At 51.8% G+C, this 19,401-nt stretch overlaps 1 protein-coding gene across 2 annotated transcripts in view; it reads left to right on the top strand.

The window, feature by feature from the left end:
• The first annotated feature begins 936 nt into the window (after nt 1-936).
• The window catches only part of olfm1b (olfactomedin 1b), a 45,142-nt gene continuing 26,677 nt past the window's right edge, over nt 937-19,401 (top strand). The window contains exon 1 of one of the 2 annotated variants that reach the window (XM_063073755.1): nt 937-1,295. In XM_063073755.1, the coding sequence (XP_062929825.1) occupies nt 963-1,295 (333 nt within the window). In that variant the 5' untranslated portion in view covers nt 937-962. Of the gene's footprint in view, nt 1,296-11,193; nt 11,569-19,401 lie in introns of those variants that run through there. The other variant, XM_063073756.1, reaches the window with a different exon arrangement.

The following is a 19,401-nucleotide window of genomic DNA, read 5'->3' as shown; positions in this document are numbered from 1 at the left end:
AGTGTAAACTGGTCCAAAAGTAGTTGGGGTTGTGGGGGGATACGAGGAGAGGGGTAAGTTATGGGAATGTGGGAGAACGAGATGCGAGTAATGTAAAGGGCCCCTTTCAGTACTCTATGTCTATCCTCACACTCCCTCCCTCACTCCTCACACTCCCTCCCCCACTACTCCTTCTTTTCCCATCCCCTCATCTCTCCCCTCCTCACCCTCATCTGCTGCTCACTCTCACTCTCCCTGCCCTTCCTCTTCTATCTCTCCTCTCTCCTTTATCTCCCCTTACTCCCTCCCCTCGCATTCTTTCCTTTTCACAGCCATGTATACTCTCCCCTTTTCTCACCCTTTCCTGTTTCTCATTCCTCTTCTCCCCACATCCTTCTTTCCTTCCTTCCCCTTCTCCGCTCTTCCACCATCTCTCTCCCCATCCATTTCTCTTCCTCTTCCCCCCTCATTTTCACCTTCCCTTTTCCCCATCTCCTTCTTTTCCCTCTTCCCCTTCTTTCTCTCCCTCTACTGCCTTCTTCTTGCCTCCCTTTTTCCCCTTTTGTCCCTCTCGCTTCCCTCCTCTCTCTTGCCTCTCCTCAATCCCCTCACCTCTCACCCCTTCCACCCTCTCTCACTCCTCAACTTTGAACTCCCTCCCCTCTGCCTCTCTCTCCCTCCCTCCTTTCCCCTCTTCATCCCTCCCTCCCTCCTTTCCCAGCTCCATCCCTCCCTCCCCCTCTCTCCATCCCTCCCCCTCTCTCTCCCACCTCCCCCACCCTCCCTCCATCACGGCTTTCTCCTCCCCTCTCCCTCACTCCCTCCCTCATCTATCCCTCCCCCCCCCACTCTCTCCACCCCTTACCTGCTCCCCCTCCCTCCCCCTTTCTCTCTCCCTCCTCCCCTCCCCCACTCTCCATCCCTCCCTCTTTCTCTCCCTCCTCTCTCTCCTCTTTCTCTCTCTCCCCCCTCCCTCCGGATTGATGTCACATCCTGTGCTAGCTCCCGGACCCAGACACGGGCTGGAAGCCGCTCTCCGCTCCGATCTGCCCGCCCGCGGACCCGCTCGCTCGCTGCCGGCGGGGCTGAGATGCGGCTGCGGTCAGGCGCCTGACCGGGGACTGAGCGAGAGAGGGAGAGGGAGGGGCGACGAGCGGGGAGCGAGCCGGGATCGGGCGGAACAGGTGCAGGGAGCCCGGGACAAGCGGACGGGGAGCGAGAGCAGCATGGAAGCGCAGCCCGGGGGCAGGAGGGAGCGCGGCCGAGTCCGGCTCCTCACGCTGGGGGTCCTGCTCATCAGCATTCAGCTCACCCAGGTAAGGTCCGGGGTCCCGGCACGCCCGTCTGCGAGGGGGCGCCGAGAGCCACGAAGCAGACCCTGGGATCAAGGGTCAGGGCTCCTGGTGCTGGGGGAGGAGGTCAGCGGTCAGTTGAGGAGTCGTGGGTCAGTGGGTGCTTTCAGCCGGACGGTTTTTGGTCCGGCTTTCGGAAGGAGGAGGCCAACATTGAATGGAGGGTCAGTGGCCGGGTTTGAGGGTTGGGGTCAGGTTGAAGGTCAGAGAGATGCTGGACTGAAAGTCTGGGGAGAGGAAGGTCGAGGAGGGGTTGAGTCTGGTTTGATCTGCGGCTTTGAAAGCCTTAGGGAGGGTTGCTGAGGACTGGGGCGGCGGGCAGGGTTAAAGATAAACCAAAGTGGGCAGGGATGTGGCTGGGGATCGGGCTACGGGAAGGGGGCTCTGCCAGCCCGCGAGACCAGAGGGTATAGGTTTCCACCCAAGCCTTGACCCACCGATCCGCGGAACCCGGTCCTTTGAAACACTTCCACTGTAAACTTTATCTGAGTTAGATCTTCTCAGACAGTCCTCTGGGATCGAGGATGCCTGGCGTCGCCTTCGGTTCGGTGGGTTCTGCGGTGGTTGGTGGGACCAATGTGTGAACCATCGAGTCTGACACAGAAGGTGCAGGAAGTACCTGGCGTGTCGTACCTTTGCAATGAATGGAGACGACGCTGGCAGGCTGATTGTAAGTTGAGTTAAAGGGGGTAGGGGGAAGAAAGAGAGAAAAGGGGGTGGAGATTCGACTTGCGAGTGTACTTAAAACTAGGTACCATTAAGTACAAAAGAGTAGTTTTTGCAGAGAACCCGGTGTGTGGGGTGGAATTGGCGGCCACTCGGCGTGGCCCAGGTGAGCTGAGTGGACGCGCCTGTTTCCCTGTAGGGCAGCGGGGAAGAAGGATTTGCTGGTGGGGTTAGGAGCAGGCGAACCCAACTCTGGCCTGGGCAAGTCAGCCACGCCGGCGTTCCGAGGCCCTGCCGGATCTCGAGATGGGAATAATGGCAATGAAGAAAGAGATGAGTGACATGGAAGTGGGGATGGGGTAGTGGGGAGGGGGGGAGCAGTGGCAGCCACACGGCGGGTTGTTGGGAAAGAAAGGAAGGAATTGTAAGAGGGGTCATTAAGGAAAGTGATGGAGTGGGAGAGGACAAGATACAAAAGCCTCTTGTGTCTGGAACGTGGACCTTCCATTCTTCCCGCCTGTTGTGCAATATGTATTTATAATCAGATTAGGTATTTATTTATACCTGTCAGCATGATTGCTTTATATTTAAAAGTAGAAAAAAAACCTGGTTATTTAAAATACTGCAAAGACGTTCTATTCTGTGGTGACCGTCGGTTTGTATTGTTGGCAAATTGAAATCGATGGGTAATTTGGTGTGAATAGAGATTTGAGGATTTTTATATTGGTTTTTATTTGGTTTATTTGGTCAAAAGTAAACTGCAGCTTGTGTTTCACTGCTGATTCCCGTTATTCGTGGCATCTGATGTAAATCATGTGTTTGTTGAGCATCGATGATGTGAGATTGGATTGGGGTGCGCTGCAGCCTGTTGCCAGCAGGCGGCGCTGTTCACCGTACTATGAAGACCGAAGCGCGTCCTTAAAGTGACAGGTTCCCATTGTTTTCTTAAGGTGACAGATGGCAGCGCATTCTTAAAGAGGCAGGCTCCCGGTATCAATGAGTAGACGGAAGCCCATGAATACATCCACATTATCTGTGCTCGAAAGTATTCCTTCACATAGATTCCCACATTGCTCCAGCAGTGTTTGTTTTTACTTCAAAATTAAGCACACTTCTGGAGGAAGTCGGTGGGCCGGGTGGCATTAGTGGAGGCAGAGGGATGGTTGGCTTTTAGGGTCAAGACTCTCCACACAACTGAGAGTATCGAGATAAGATGGCCAGCATAAAGGGCGGGGGGAGGAGAGGAGAGAGGCAGGGGCTGGTGGGTGACAGGTGGAATGGGGATGATGGGCGGGTGGAGAGGAGTGGGAGGGGGAGAGTAAGGTTGGAAGTGATGGGTGGAAACAGGCCGGGAAAAGGGTCAGGCGGGTGAAGGTAGAGCCTGAGGCTGTGTGATGGAAGGTGGAGGGACAAGAGATGAAAGTGCTGGGCTCTGATAACTCTTCTTCCTCTTATCGTGCCCAGCCGGAACTGGACACATCTTTGCGCCTTGTTGCTGAATTCGGCAAGATCTGCAACAGTACAGGGTTCCTCTCGCGATGGGCATTGCGGGAGATGTTGTACAGTTTGTGGCTCAGTTCCACATTCACAAGTTGTCGGTCTGGTTGTATATCCCCATTTGCTTAGTGACACCTTTGAACGACCTACACCAGTCCTACGTCTGCTGAGGAACTTCCGGGTTGCCCAGCGAGTAAGGAGGGTGATGAGTGGAGATAGATGAAGGAGGGCAGCTGGAACCGGCAGGGGAGGAGGTTGGAGGCCTATTGGGTGGATCCAGGTGGAGGAGGGGGTGTTTTGTGGGTGGATGTGGATCAGAAAGAGGGGAGTGGGAATATGTGGGATAAGTGTTACCTGAAGCTGAATGACCCCATGTCAGGATTGTAGATGATATGAGGCATTGTCCTTCAGTTTTATGTGTGGCCACTCAGCGGCTGTGGAGATGATAGACAGGGCGGTGCTGAAGTAACTGCGCAGCCGGAATGGCGACTGCAGGCAAGAGCGCGGGTACCCCCCCCCCCCATCCCCGAAAGGGTCACCTGGTCTGTAGCTGAGAAATTGGTTTATCAAAGTGTGGTGAAAAATGTGTCTTTGGTATCGTCCGTGCAAACAAATTCAATACAACAGTGCATTGAGGAAGTACATGGTGGAAGCAATGACAGTATCACAGGAACAGGGAGAGTGCAGCGCAGGTAGACAGCAATACTGGGCTCATCGGGCCGGAGGAGGCCACATCAGGAGTAGGCTGGAGGTGAATCCTTGCCCCTCCCGGGGAGGGCTGTTTAGGAGGGGGTGTAAGGACAAATATTGCAGCTACGTTTGCAGGGGGAGGTGGCGGAGGTCCGAGTGGGGTGGGAGAATGAGTGAACCGAAGTGGAGTGTAGACCCCGCGGGAGGTGTGGAGGGGAAGGTGGGAACCCATCACCACGGGGTGGGGTGGGGAGGCGGGGGATGACAAAGGTGTGCTGGATACGGTGGCGAGCGAGGTGACCGGTGAGCACCAGGTGAAGTCGGCCTCCGTCCTGTTGCAGAGAAGGGGCGAGAAGCCTGTTCTGAGGAATGGAGGTACAGGCGAGTGCCCCATCACCCAGAGTGAGGAGGAAGCCACGTTTCCTGAAGAAGAATATTTCAGGTGTCCTGGGGCGCAGGGCCCCATTTTGTGAAGAGATACAGCGGCGATGGAGATACGGAGAGAACGGGGCGGCATGCTTACATGAGACAGGGTGGGGGTGGTGGGGGAGATGTAGTGTAGGTGGTGAAGCTGTGGGAGTCGGTGGCTTTGTGGTCAATATCAGTGGATTGTTTGTCTCCTCAGATGGAGACAGGGATCTAGCAAAGGGAGGGGGGTCAGAAACCAATCGAGTAAAGTTGAGGGTGGGGATGAAGTTTGAAGCAAAGGTGACAAAATCCATAAATTCCTCGTGTGCGGGTGATGTCAACGATCTAGTTGCTGGTGTAGAGGAGAAAGAACTGGAGACCTTCATTCCTTTTCTCCACATGTTCCACTCCTTACTCTTCCATGGGCTCCTCCTCCTTCTCTCCTTTAGCTCCACTCCTCGGGTCCTACCCCCTCCTCGGGTCCTACCCCTCCTCGGGTCCTACCCCCTCCTCGGGTCCTACCACTCCTCGGGTCCTACCCCCCCCCCGGTCCTACCCCTCCTCGGGTTCTACCCCCCCCCCGGTCCTACCCTTCCTCGGGTCCTACCGCTCCACTGATCCTACCTCCCCCCCCCCCCCGGTCCTACCCCTCCAGTGATCCTACCCCTCCTCTGGTCCTACCCTTCCTCTAGTCCTACCCCCTCCCCTCTGGTCCTACCCTTCCTCGGGTCCTACCGCTCCACTGATCCTACCTCACCCCCCCCGTCCTACCCCTCCAGTGATCCTACCCCTCCTCTGGTCCTACCCTTCCTCTAGTCCTATCCCCCTCCCCTCTGGTCCTACCCCTCCTCGGATCCAACCCCTCCTCGGGTACTACCCCTCCACTGATCCTACCCCCCCCCGGTCCTACCCCTCCTCGGGTTCTACCCCTCCTCGGATCCAACCCCTCCTCGGGTACTACCCCTCCACTGATCCTACCCCCTCCCCGGTCCTACCCCTCCTCGGGTTCTACCCTCCCCCCGGTCCTACCCTTCCTCGGGTACTACCCCTCCACTGATCCTACCCCCCCCCCCGGTCCTACCCCTCCTCGGGTTCTACCCCTCCTCGGATCCAACCCCTCCTCGGGTACTACCCCTCCACTGATCCTACCCCCCCCCGGTCCTACCCCTCCTCGGGTTCTACCCCTCCTCTAGTCCTACCCCCCCTCCGGTCCTACCCTTCCTCTAGTCCTACCCCCCTCCCCTCTGGTCCTACCCCTCCTCGGGTCCTACGCCTCCTCTGGTCCTACCACTCCTCTAGTAATCTGACATCTCAAGCTTTCCCTCCAATCCTGGAGATGGTGGACAATCTGGAGCATGCCTTTAGGTGTCCGCCTCTGTTCTCTGTGCAATTATCCAACATGGAGTGCATTAATCCAATTAACCTTGTGACTGCGCTTCCTACACCACCTTCAGTCTGCACGGTTTCTTCCCAACGTCAGTCGGAAACAGCACGTTTACAAATGTATGATGGATAACACGAGAAAATCTGCAGACGCTGGAAATCCAAAGCAACCCACACAAAATGCTGGAGGAACTCGGCAGGTCAGGCAGCACCTATTGAAAAGAGTACAAAGTCCACATTTTGGGCCGAGACCCTTCATCAGGACTGGAAAGGAAAGGGGGAAGATGCCAGAATAAAAAGGTGAGGGGGGGGAGGGGAAGGAGAACTAGCTGAAGGGTGATAGGTGAGGCCTGGGTGGGTGGGAATGGTAAAGGGCTGGAGATTGAGGAATCTGGTAGGAGAGGAAAGTGGGCCATGGGAGAAAGGGAAGAAGGAGGGGACCCTGGGGGGGATGTGATCCTCCTTCCCTTCCCTTCCAGTCCAAAGAAGCGTCTCAGCCCGAAACATCTCGCCTCCCAACCCTCTGAGCTCCCCAGCATCCTGAGCGTGTTGCTCCGGATTTCACGCACCTGCAGGAACGCGAACAACGCCGCCTGTCCCCAAAATTCTCCAACAAAATATATTTCCCCTCAATTGAAGGATCTGATGGTTTCTGTCAATCAGCTCGTCACCATGGCGTCCAGGGGTTCCAGCTACAGTGTAGCATCTCCGTTCACTTGGCCCGCAGTCGTTTCTGTCAATTTCCTTTATCATTCCATACCACAGCCCATCCGGAGATGAATGTCAGGAGTCCCACTGGGCTTATCGTATCAGGGCATCCTGAGACTGTGAAATGTTCTCAGTAAACTTTCCAACTCAGTTGGAGGCTCTGGCTGAGAGACCTTGTCGCTGGCGTTAACATTTTCTGGGCCATCTACAACTAATGAGGGTGCTGGCGTTAAAGTGGCCGTTTGAATCCTGTGATGTCGGCAGTGGTATTAAAGAAGCGGCGGGGATTGCAGTGCAACGGCGGAAGGCGTCGCGGGGAGTGGGGAGAAGATGGAGGATCTTAGCGTGCACGTCCGCGGATCATGCAAGTGGGAGGATAGCTAGAGACGGTGTCCATTAGGAACACATCAGGTAGGGGCGGGCCATTACACACTCTGCCGTGTATTCCGCTATCAATCTGACCACAGCCCAGCTACCTGTCCATCCTATATCCCTTCATTCCTTCAAAACCTAGAAATATCAGTTTAGGAACGCACTCCATAGCTGAGCCTTCATAACCCTCCACGCAGAGAATTCCCGAAAATTCACCGGCCACTGCGAGAAGTGGCACCTCCATCCCAAATGGCCTGCCCCTTACTTTGACGTGCCTCCCCCTCGAGGGGAGACGTTCCTCCCGCGTCCATCCTATCAAGCTCTCGAAGAAGTTCGCGCGATTCAATTAAGTTTTGCTGAAGTGTGGAGAACTGTTCTACAAGATCATATGGTAGTCCCACGGTACCGGGAACAGCTCCAGTCAATCTCTGCCGCACTCTTTAAGTTTCCGAGTTCGCCCTTCCAGGTGCGGTCTCGCTCAGGCCCGATAATTCTAGCATGTTTCACCCACTTGCAGCAACAGGCCGGCACTCCTCACTGCCCATAGATCTTCCTGCCGGTGTTCTGTGACCAGTACTGGTATAAACCTTTCCCAGTGCCTCGCCGTTTAAAAATAATTGGTAATTTGTTTATTATTGTTACAGCGCAAAACTTCTGTTTGCGTGTCATCCAGACAGATGCGCCCACACATTTTTATGGAATGAAATTACACTGCATTTCTGTTTTCGCTGCGAGCGCGTACACTCATGGCTCTGCACCCCTCCATGCCCGTGTTGCTGCCCACCCACTTGACAGATGCCCTCTCAAGTTGTTCATCGTCATCAATGATGTCATACTCGCCTTAACTCGGCCGAGCACGAAGTTATACTGGGGCCATTCAAACCGTAATGATGCCGCAGCCAGGGTACTGTGCACGCTTCGGGCCACCACACTGCAGGAAGGAGGACGCTGCCCATCTCAGAGGCTAAGGCCCCTAATTCTGTTTGTGCGGGGACAGCGGGCGGCTCTGGGACTACTCAGGGGAAAAAAAAACTTTAATGGGTGTGTAAACTATTGGGAGAGGCTTCAACAGGCTGAGATGGATGGAAGACCCCGGGAGAGTGGACGTGGAGAGGATGTTTCCTATAGCAGGGGCGTCCAGAACCACAGGGTACAAGGGCGTCCGTTTAGAACAGAGATGAGGAGGAATTCCCTTAGTCAGAGGGCGGTGAATCTGTGGAATTCATTGCCACGGACGGCTGTGGAGGCAGAGTCACCGGGTGTATTTAAAGCCGAGGTTGACAGGTTGACAGGTTCCTGATTTGTCAGGATATCAAAGGTTACGGGGGAAGGCAGGAGAATGGAGTCGAGAGGGTTAATAAATCAGCCGTGACAGAATGGTGGAGCAGATTAGATGGGCCAAATGGCCTAATTCTGCTCCTGTGTTTTATGGAAGGAGGGAATTCTCTGAGCAGAAAGATTAGTAATAGAACATTCAACAGGACAGGGTTTTGTTTTGCAATACAGCTTTACGAGACACGCCGCCCAGCAGTCCCCGGGTTTAATCTGAGTCCAATCGCGGGACAATTTACATTGGCCAATTAGCCTACCACGTGTACATCTTTGGGAGGAAACCGGAGCACCCGGAGGAAACCCACATGGTCATGGGGAGAGCGTCCAAACTCCTAACAGGCAGTGTCGGGAATTGAACCGGGATCCCCTGCACTGTAAACCGTTGTGCTAACCACTACGCCACCGCGCCACCCCCGGCAGGCTCCCCACAACATCTGGTGCCAACCACGATACCAGTTCAAACCACTCTCCTCAGCCTGTACATGATAGATGTCCTTCCGCTCCCTGACGCTACATGGACTTGTCCAAATGCTCCTTACTGATTTAAGATCATTGATAAACTTTTCTCCTGGCGCCTGTTAGTCCTTTGAGCATTGCCAGAAAGAAGCAGCAACCCTTTTCGTATTTGAAACATATACGATGCGCTGTGAGCAGGGCAACACAGAGGGAATCAGGGTGTGAAGTTAGGCTGGTCGGCTCTATTCAGATGACAATGGACTCAAAGGGCAGGAAAGCTTTACGTTTCTGAGCTACTTTGTATCTGATTCTTGGAAAGCTGCAATAAGACTCTAGATTTGAATTTTACAGTCAGTAGGTATCTCTGTACACCTGCTCCTTAATGCAAATATCTCATCAGCCAATCGTGTGGCAGCAACAATGCATAAAGCATGCAGACATAGTCAAGAGGTTCTGTAATTCTTCAGACCAAGTATCAGAATGCAGAAGAAATGTGACTTTGACCGTGGAGTGATGGTTGGTGCCAGACAGGGTAGTTTGAGAAAGTGCTGATCTCCTGACAGTTTCAGTCTGGAGTTTACAGAGAATGGTGCAAAAAACACACACAAAAAAAAACCAGCCAGTGAATGGCAGTTCTCAACAGTGGTGTGCAGAGAGCGTCCCTGAGTGGATGGGGTACAGCGCAGAGGGGTACCGCGAGCATGCACTCTCTGCCACGTTATGAGGTACAGCAGCTGTCTTAATAAAGTGGTCACTGAGTGCGAATGAATATTCAAGTTAGACTTCGTTGTTCGGGCCACTAGACCCTCAGACTTTATTGCGAGTACAGAAAATTAAACTATTTGCGTTTATAGAGTTCCTTCACGAGGCGTTTCACGGGGAAACGTTCGACCACTGCTCGGCACTGAGCCGCGTGAGATATAAGACGCTGAGGAATTCTTTTCGTGGAATGACGTTTAGAAAAGTGAGAAGTTCGAAGGTTTAGGGGAAAATTGCAGATTTTGACCTTTCGACACAGAGGCGAGTGCTTCAGGGGTTCAAATAGCGGAATCGTCAAAAGCTAGAACGGGAATGGGGGGGGTGGGTGGTATGGTGATTGGGAGAGGAGTGCGAGACAGGGCAATGAAGCTAAAGTGGGTCAGCCAGCGCACCGATGATGGAAGAGGGGTCGGTATGAATCAGGCAGCAGCATCGTGGAGTGGGAGGGTAAAGAGCAAGGCGGATTGTAACCCCACGCTGCGGTGGGCATTCCCGGGATTTAGAGACCATTTACCTGTGAGGAAGCCCAGACGGAAACCGCTCCATCTCGCAGCTCCGGAGCCCTGCCGCTCCTCACCAGTGCTGGGCGCTGGTTGGGGAGGTCCGCTGCTGCAGTATCTGGTTGAGAGATGGCTGTAATCTGCACTAGGAGGCAGACCGGTTGCTGTAGCCATGGCAACTATGAGCACCGTGAATTCTGCATATATTAAGACACAGAAGTAATAAATCATTCCAGCTTTTTAATCTTATTTTCAATGCGGAATTTTTTTCCCATTTTCTTTTCAGTAGACACTGACCCTCACAGGGGGATAGTTCCACACCACACACACTGACCCTTAATGGGTGATCGGTCCCACACACACTGACCCTCACTGGGGGACGAGTCCCACACACACCGACCCTCACTGGAAGACGGGTCCCACACACACTGACCCTCACTGGGGGACGGGTCCCACACACACCGACTCTCACTGGGGGACGGGTCCCACACACACACTGACCCTCACTGGGGGATGGGTCCCCCACACACCGACCCTCACTGGGGGATGATCCCACTCACACTGACCCTCACTGGGGATGGGTCCCACACACACACTGACCCTCACTGGGAGACGGGTCTCACACACACTGACCCTCACTGGGGGACGGGTCCCACACACACTGACTCTCACTGGGACGGGTCCCACACACACTGACCCTCGCTGGGGGACAGGTCCCACACACACTGACCCTCACTGTAATGGGCTCAGTGGACTTTAAATTAACCGCTTCCCTCCCCGGACTCTGTGCTACCCGTGCCCAGGCCACTGAAGTTCACTGTACAGATTCCGCGGGTACTGACTTTCCCGGTCAGAACGGTTCCCCGTTCCCTGGCACTGCCGACTCCTGGTTTCACAGGGCGAGTGAGGGAGAACATTTGAGAGAGAGAGATGGGAGCTTAGAGCGGGCACTTCTGGTAGAGGAGGGAGGATTGGTATTAGGGAGGGTCGGTGGGCAGGTCCGTTCGGTGTGTACCGGGGGAGGGGGGCGGGTCCGTCCGTTCTGTACCGGGGGCGGGACGAACCTTGCGTATCCGCGTCTGCTGCCCCACTCTCCCAGTCACTCTCCAGTGAGCAGCGAGCGCGGCAGCTCCCGCCGCCGGAGCCTCGTGTCTCCCTCTCCCCGCCCCAGCCTTCGCTCGCTGCCCCTGCCCCTTGCCCTTGCCACCATGCTCCGGCTCGGACCGTGGCTTCTCACCGCCCCGCTGATGCCAAAACCCGCCGCCGCTCCGCCTGCTCCACGTTACTCGGTATGAGAGAACCGCAGTCCTCCCGCAATGACGGTACCTCTGCTAAAGATCGGGATCGTCCTGAGTACAATGGCCATGATCAGCAACTGGATGTCCCAGACTCTCCCGTCCCTGGTCGGCCTCAACGCCACCAGGCTGACGGCGGCCAGCGCCGGGACTCTGGATCGCAGCACTGGGGTGAGTGCGGGGGGGAGAGGGGGTAGAAGGAAGGACCGCGAGTGGGAGAGCCTGGGGACGGGAGAGGGGAGAAGGACGGGATGGGAGAGGCAGGGGAGGAGAGGAGGAAGAAGACGAACCGCAGGGGAGACCGGTGGGGCAGAAAGAGGAGTGAGGAACAGAAGGAGGGAGTGAGGACAAGCGGGTGGGGAGGGTGGACGGTGAAATGAGTTGGGAAATGGATAGGAGAGTGAGGAGGAAGAGGGGCGGGAAGAGGAGTGAGAGGAAGGCCCGAACGGCGAGGGGAGAGGGAGGAAGAGGAGTTGGGGGAGAGGAGAGAGGAGAAGGGCCGAGGGGCTGGAGAGGTAGCAGAGTGAACCTGTTGGAGAGATGGGCATGGAGAAGTGGCGGGGAGGGAGACGGTGGGGTTGGCAGATTGAGCGGGTTATCTCCTGATTAATAAACTGCCGGCGTTTACAGGTCGCCGGCTCCTGTAAAAGTTGTAATGCCCTTCCGAGATTTCGATATGAATTTGGTGACCCGCCCCAGTCGGGCGGAGAGCAGTTGTTGTACGGTTATTTTACCTGGTGAGGGTCGGTATGCTCGCAGTGGGAGCGTAGATTCGACGGGCAGCCGGTAAAACCCGGCTTCGGGCGACCCTTTGGGTGTAGCGAACCCACGCCGGTTAAACTGGGCATTAGTGTGAGGTGCGGTCGGGGTGCGTGAAACGCGGTGATGCGGCTTGCGATTGGGGGGAGAGAGAGCGAGCGTTTCGGCTCGGAGAGCGCAGTTCACCCGGCCGGCCCCTTCCGATCCCCCAACAGCTGCCTGGACACCATCGCCCTTCACCACCCCCCGAGATCGCTTTAGGAGATTGGTTGAGAGCAGTGTCCTCTGGATGGGTTGTTTGGCGAAGCGCCTTGCTCTGTCCCAGCCCAGCGTCCAGTTTGGTCCCCACGCATCAGGTTGTGTTCTGCGTGGAATGGGCTTAATCATTGGAGCCCGTCCCTTCACTCAGTGAGATCACCCCGACCTGTGAGCTCCGGACAGCCCTTCATTTCCCCGTGTCCTTTAATAACCCCGCGGGCTCGCTCTAAAGTTCGTAACTGATTTGGAGTCGAGATCTCCGAGTCTAAACTTCCGCACTCGGAAAGTTTTCTAAAGTTCGCAGCTGTAGGGTCCGGCGCGTTTGAACCGCTTCTAGTTTCGGCCAGAAGGAATGGTCCTTAACAGCGAGATATTTTGGAGGAAATGCTGCAGTTTTGTTCCTTAATATATTGGCGTGTCTGTAATTTAATGCTTCCATCTACCTTGGCCAGAACGCTTCGAGGTCAACTCGCGAGAGTGCAAATATCGCAACATCAAAGTCATTAACAAATTAAATGCATGATCGCGGTTCCAACTCGCGGCGGCGAACTGATCATCATTCATATCACCGCCTGTTGGAATATGTGACCTAAGAGATTCATTGAACTTATGAAGCCATCCCGTGCGATGTCTGTCCCAGCCCTGCGAGTCTCGCCCTCCCTCCAGGTACTTCTTAAGCTGAACGCGAGAGGTTCTGCAGGTGCTGTAAATTCAGAGTAACACGCACGCTGGAGGAACTCAGCAGGCCAGGCCGCATCTGCGGAGAGGAATAAACAGACCATGTTTCCAGCCGAGGCCCTTTATCGGGGCGGGAAAGGAAGAGGAGAAGAGGCCAGAATAAGATGCGGGGTGGGGGAAGAGGAGAAGAGGCCAGAATAAGAAGGGAGTGGTGGGGAGGGGAAGGAGTACACGCTCGAAGGTGATGGGTGAAGCCCCGTGGGTGGGGAAGGTGGGGGTGAAGTGAGAAGCTGGGAGGTGATAGATGGAAAAGGCAAAGGTCTGAATAAGTGATTTGATAGGAGAGGAGAGTGGACTTTGGGAGAAAGGGAAGGACAAGGGCCACCAGGGGGAGTTGAGAAGAGAAGAGGCACGGGGGGGGGGGGAGCCAGGTGGGAAATGGAAGAAGAGAGACAGGGTAGGGGGAAATTCAGTGTCATCCTTTTAGCCATGATTCTGATTTCTGTCCCAAACACCCCCCCCCCCAGGGCAGTGGGCTTCAGACCCCTGGCACCCTCTGAGTGTAAAAACAATTACTGATCTCCCCTCTGACGTTTCTACATGCATCAGATTGTATATCTTTTTTGCCTTTCTGACGAGGAAAATGCTCACTTCCTGTTTTCCCTCATAATTTTACACGTCTCAGTTACATCACCTCAGTTCCCAAATCTCTACCTATACAACCTTGTCAGCATTATGTGCTGCCAAAGGGTCTTGGCACAAAATGTTGGCTGTACTTTTTTCCACAGATGCTGCCTGGCCTGCTGAGTTCCTGCAGCATTTTGTGTGCGTTGCTCCGATCTCCACCATCTACAGATTTTCTCTTCTGCCACCCGACTATGTTGTCAACTGCATCAGCGATTTGCTCATGGTTCTGTGAGCTTTGACTTTTGCTAACTTTTTATGACTTTCGAAAGTTTCACTTATGGCCTTCTGGAACCCCACACTAATCATTGTCTTCTGGAACCCCACACTAATCATTGTCTTCTGGAACCCCCCACACTAATCATTGTCTTCTGGAACCCCACACTAATCATTGCCTTCTGGAACCCCCCACACTAATCATTGTCTTCTGGAACCCCACACTAATCATTGTCTTCTGGAACCCCCCACACTAATCATTGTCTTCTGGAACCCCACACTAATCATTGCCTTCTGGAACCCCCCACACTAATCATTGCCTTCTGGAACCCCGCACTAATCATTGTCTTCTGGAACCCCCCACACTAATCATTGTCTTCTGGAACCCCACACTAATCATTGCCTTCTGGAACCCCCCACGCTAAGCATTGCCTTCTGGAACCTCCCACACTAATCATTGTCTTCTGGAATCCCACACTAATCATTGCCTCTGGAACCCCCCATGCTAAGCATTGCCTTCTGGAACCTCCCACACTAATCATTGCCTTCTGGAACCTCCCACACTAATCATTGCCTTCTGGAACCTCACACTAATCATTGTCTTCTGGAACCCCACACTAATCATTGTCTTCTGGAATCCCACACTAATCATTGCCGCTGGAACCCCCCACGCTAAGCATTGCCTTCTGGAACCTCCCACACTAATCATTGCCTTCTGGAGCCCCATACTAATCATTGTCTTCTGGAACCCCCCACGCTAAGCATTGCTTTCTGGAACCTCACACTAATCATTGCCTTCTGGAACCTCACACTAATCATTGTCTTCTGGAACCCCACACTAATCATTGCCTTCTGGAACCCCACACTAATCATTGCCTCTGGAACCCCCCATGCTAAGCATTGCCTCTGGAACCCCCCATGCTAAGCATTGCCTTCTGGAACCTCCCACACTAATCATTGCCTTCTGGAACCTCCCACACTAATCATTGCCTTCTGGAACCTCACACTAATCATTGTCTTCTGGAACCCCACACTAATCATTGTCTTCTGGAATCCCACACTAATCATTGCCGCTGGAACCCCCCACGCTAAGCATTGCCTTCTGGAACCTCCCACACTAATCATTGCCTTCTGGAGCCCCATACTAATCATTGTCTTCTGGAACCCCCCACGCTAAGCATTGCTTTCTGGAACCTCACACTAATCATTGCCTTCTGGAGCCCCATACTAATCATTGTCTTCTGGAACCCCCCACGCTAAGCATTGCTTTCTGGAACCTCACACTAATCATTGCCTTCTGGAACCTCACACTAATCATTGTCTTCTGGAACCCCACACTAATCATTGCCTTCTGGAACCCCACACTAATCATTGCCTCTGGAACCCCCCATGCTAAGCATTGCCTTCTGGAACCTCCCACACTAATCATTGCCTTCTGGAACCCCACACTAATCATTGCCTTCTGGAACCCCACACTAATCATTGCCTTCTGGAGCCCCACACTAATCATTGCCTTCTGGAACCCCCCCCCCCACGCTAATCATTGCCTTAGGGACCCCTACACTCATTATTCTTAGTTTATTAATTTAGTCAACCCTTCAGAAAATTCAGTTTGAGTTCATCAGCCATTTCCAACTTTATTCCAGTTTCCATTGATCAGTTAAAAAGATTTGAGAGGCATTCAGCCAACTTTTCTGTAATTATAAAACATAAATTTCCAGACAGTGGATCCATAAATCTGTGGTTTTCATCCACTCAACTAGATAATCAAGCGATGTGCAATTTTCCATTATGCTTCCCAGATGGAGGGAGCTTGGAAGATAATAGTAGGGGTTTCCACAATATTCTTACCTGATTCCTTTAATCCCTTGGATGGAAACCATCTGGTCCTGGGAATCTGTAACACATCTCTTTGTATTATCTTCTTGGTGTGATCCTGTTCAAATGCTCTTCCGCAGCCCAAAGTACTTATTCAACATAGGCACCAATTCTTTATTTTGCTTTACAGTACAATCATAAATTTCAAAGAGATCACTCTGTTCCTGACCACAGTGTTTCAATAAAACTGCTCATTTATTGTTGTAACCCTTGCTATAGTTTTTGAGATGCCCTGTTCTTTGCAGATTCTTCTCATCCAGAGATTCCCAACCATTTTTATGTTGTGGACCAATTCCAGTAAGAAAGGGGTCCGTGGCTGGGAACCTCTGCTTCCCCTGTTTTAATCGTTACATTTTTAGACTAGCTTTTGAATTTCTTTTGTATCTTGACTCCTACCTCTATTGTTGCTGGGGTGGGGGTTGTTTGGAAAAGTGGTGTTTTCTTACCCCTCTTTAAACTGGATCGACAACAAATTTTTAACACATTCCATTGATTGTCCATTATTGTCCATCAGTTTGCTGATTTTACTGGGGATAAGCCAGCCTTCCCTAAATCTAGAAAGTTAGCAGCTGCTTCGTCCTTTCAAATGTAACATTGAATTTGATCATTCTCTGATCACTGTATTTAAATGTTAATGCATTACTGCTGCTGACAGTGAGATCCAGCTAATTATTAAATCTACTCTGGCTTTCCCTTGCCAATTCTCTGTGGTATTGCAGAGAAACTACCCGGAGTTTGCTGAAGAACTCTCTTACGGATTGGACTGGTCTACATTCCATTCATTTTGAAAATTAAAATTCTGCATTAAGACCACTCTGCCTTTCCTATATTCTTATTTAATCTCTGCATTTACTCATCCTAATACTTCATCCCTCTAACCAAGGGACGTATGAACAACTCCCGAATCAGTCTTAAATCCTTTTAGTTTTCTTAATTCAACCCATTAAGTCTCCACTGCCTGCTTGCCTCATGTTATTTTCTCTCATTATCGAAGTTATTTAATCTTTTATCACTAAAATTATTTCTCCCAACTCAACCATTTTCTGATTCTTTTCTGTAAACTCCGTAACAGTATAATTTACTCTTTATATTCATTTGGTTCTTGGAGGCAAACACATTAACCTCAGCCTCTATTATTTTGTTTACACTCTCATTTCTCATTTCCATCTCCTGGTTTTATTTCATTTCCCCTGTAATGGCTGAGGCAAAATTTCTGATTTATGCTCCCTTCTTTTTCAGTTTATTTGTTTCTGAATCGAGTATGTCCCTGCCACAGTTTTCTGGATTGAAGTCCCCCCAGTTATCCAATGATCCCCTCATTATAATCCTTGGTTTTGCCTGTGAAGTTAGAGTGGACATGAAGAGGATGCTTCCAATAAGTGGGGAAGTCCAGGACCAGAGGGCATGGCGTCAGAATGCAAGGACATCCCTTTAGGACAGAGATGGGGAGGAATTTCTTTAGCCAGAGGGTGATGAATCTGTGCAATTCATTGCCGCAGACAGCTGTGGAGGCAGAAGGGTATATTTAAAACGGAGGTTGATAGGTTCTTGATTGGTACCAAGGGTGTCAAAGGTTACGGGGAGAAGGCAGGAGAATGGGGTTGTGTTACTGCCCATTACACTGCTGGTGTTTAGGGCAGCAATGAATGTCCCCCATCTCTTGTGGTAATCATGGCTTCCTTAATCATATCAGTAGCTTCCTCGTGGTTTTCACTCGTGGTCAGTCATGCAAGTCCTGGGAGGAGACTCAGGAATACCGTCACACTCAGATGTAGAAGGACTCTTCGCTGCTATTTCCGTAACAGTGTTGTTTGACCAGTCAGGGTTGTTAGCCTTGAGCTGAACCCCCAAACCTAGAGGACCGATGGACCACTCTTAGCCTGGCCTCTACCCTTTGACCTGTTTGGCATGGGCGACCCTACCAAGAGCTAAAGCATGAAGCCCTGACTCCAGCCAGTATACTGTAGCTCTCCAGGTCATTGAGACATGCAAGCCTTCAGACCACGACAAGGCTGTGGGCCTCTGGGACAGGAGAGGGACAGTAAATCAGCCATGATGAAATGGTGCAGTAGACCCAATCTACTCCTTTGTCTTGTGTCTAATGAAGTTACTGCTGATGAAAGTGAAATGGGGAATGAAGTTGGTGCCGATGAAAGTGAAATGGGGGCTACGTGAGTGGGAATGTAGTGCTGATGAAAGTGAAATGGCTACGGCACGTGAGTGGGAATGGGAGGGGGAACATGTATTTAAACTGGTACACGTCTGAATGTGATACGATTATGAATTTCATACATCAATCCAACTGGGTACCCAAGTGTAGTCCTGACGAAGGGTCTCGGCCTGAAACGTCGACTGTACCTCTTCCTAGAGATGCTGCCTGGCCTGCTGCGTTCACCAGCAACTTTGATGTGCGTTGCCCAAGTGTAGTCACTGGTTTGGTTAGATTGTCAACAGTTTAGATTGAGGGAAAAAAATGCTGGTGTAAAGATTGAGAGATGAATGAATAAGAGAATGGGCAAGATCAATCATTTTGATTTATTTCCTGAGCCACATTCATTTAAATAAATCCTCCGAGTACTGAGTGCTGCTTGGAATAAGTCTCGTCTGATAAGAGCTGATTTTCCTGTTCCTGTTAGATGCTGCTCAGTGAGAGCTGGAACGAGAGATTGGCTTAGCAGTTAGACAGAGAGGGGACTGTGCTGCCCTCTATCATTGCCCTTTCGTAAAGAATCAAACAGTTTACTGGTAACTTTAGTTGCAGATCTCCTGATTCAATCTCATTTTGGAGGCAGGTAATCAATCGGTTTCTTTTATCTCTCCATGACCATCGAAGTGCCCGCCTGAAAGACACACTGCACTCAGAACTGGAGGCTTACTTACAGATGCACACTATTTAATTTACACACAGACACTAATTATACTAAAAATTATATAAAACTGTAGGTTCTCATATAATTATATACAAGGGGTGATTGATAAGTTTGTGGCCTAAGGTAGAAGGAGTCAATTTCAGAAAACCTAGCACATTTATTTTTCAACATAGTCCCCTCCTACATTTACACACTTAGTCCAGTGGTCATGGAGCATACGGATCTTGGACCTCCAGAAAGTGTCCACAGCAGGGGTGATTGATAAGTTCGTGGCCCAAGGAGATGAGTTATACAGCTCTCGTTACATGCACATGCAGTTCAACTCTTTGAGTGATTAAACAGAAAGTTTAAAGTTAATAACTCGTCGGGGTGATTAAGAAGTTAGTTGCCTAAGGTAGAAGGAGATGAGTTATTAACTTCAAACTTTCTGCATAATCACTCAAAGAGTTGAACTGCATGTGCATGTAACGAGAGCTGTATAATTCATCTCCTTCTACCTTAGGCCACGAACTTATCAATCACCCTTGTGAGACTGTAAACTACTGTAAGGTAACTGGCTCAGTAAGATATTGCGGAATCCCACCGACAGAACCCCAGGGAGAGTACCACACAGTGCTGTGCTTCATCTCAGCAGATGGAACTGGTACCATGCCCAGACTAG

This window comes from Mobula hypostoma, chromosome 21 (genome assembly GCF_963921235.1).
Source record: "Mobula hypostoma chromosome 21, sMobHyp1.1, whole genome shotgun sequence".
NCBI lineage: Eukaryota > Metazoa > Chordata > Chondrichthyes > Myliobatiformes > Myliobatidae > Mobula > Mobula hypostoma.
The sequence above is the reverse complement of the archived record's forward strand: the minus strand, read 5'-3'. Positions and strand labels throughout refer to the sequence as shown.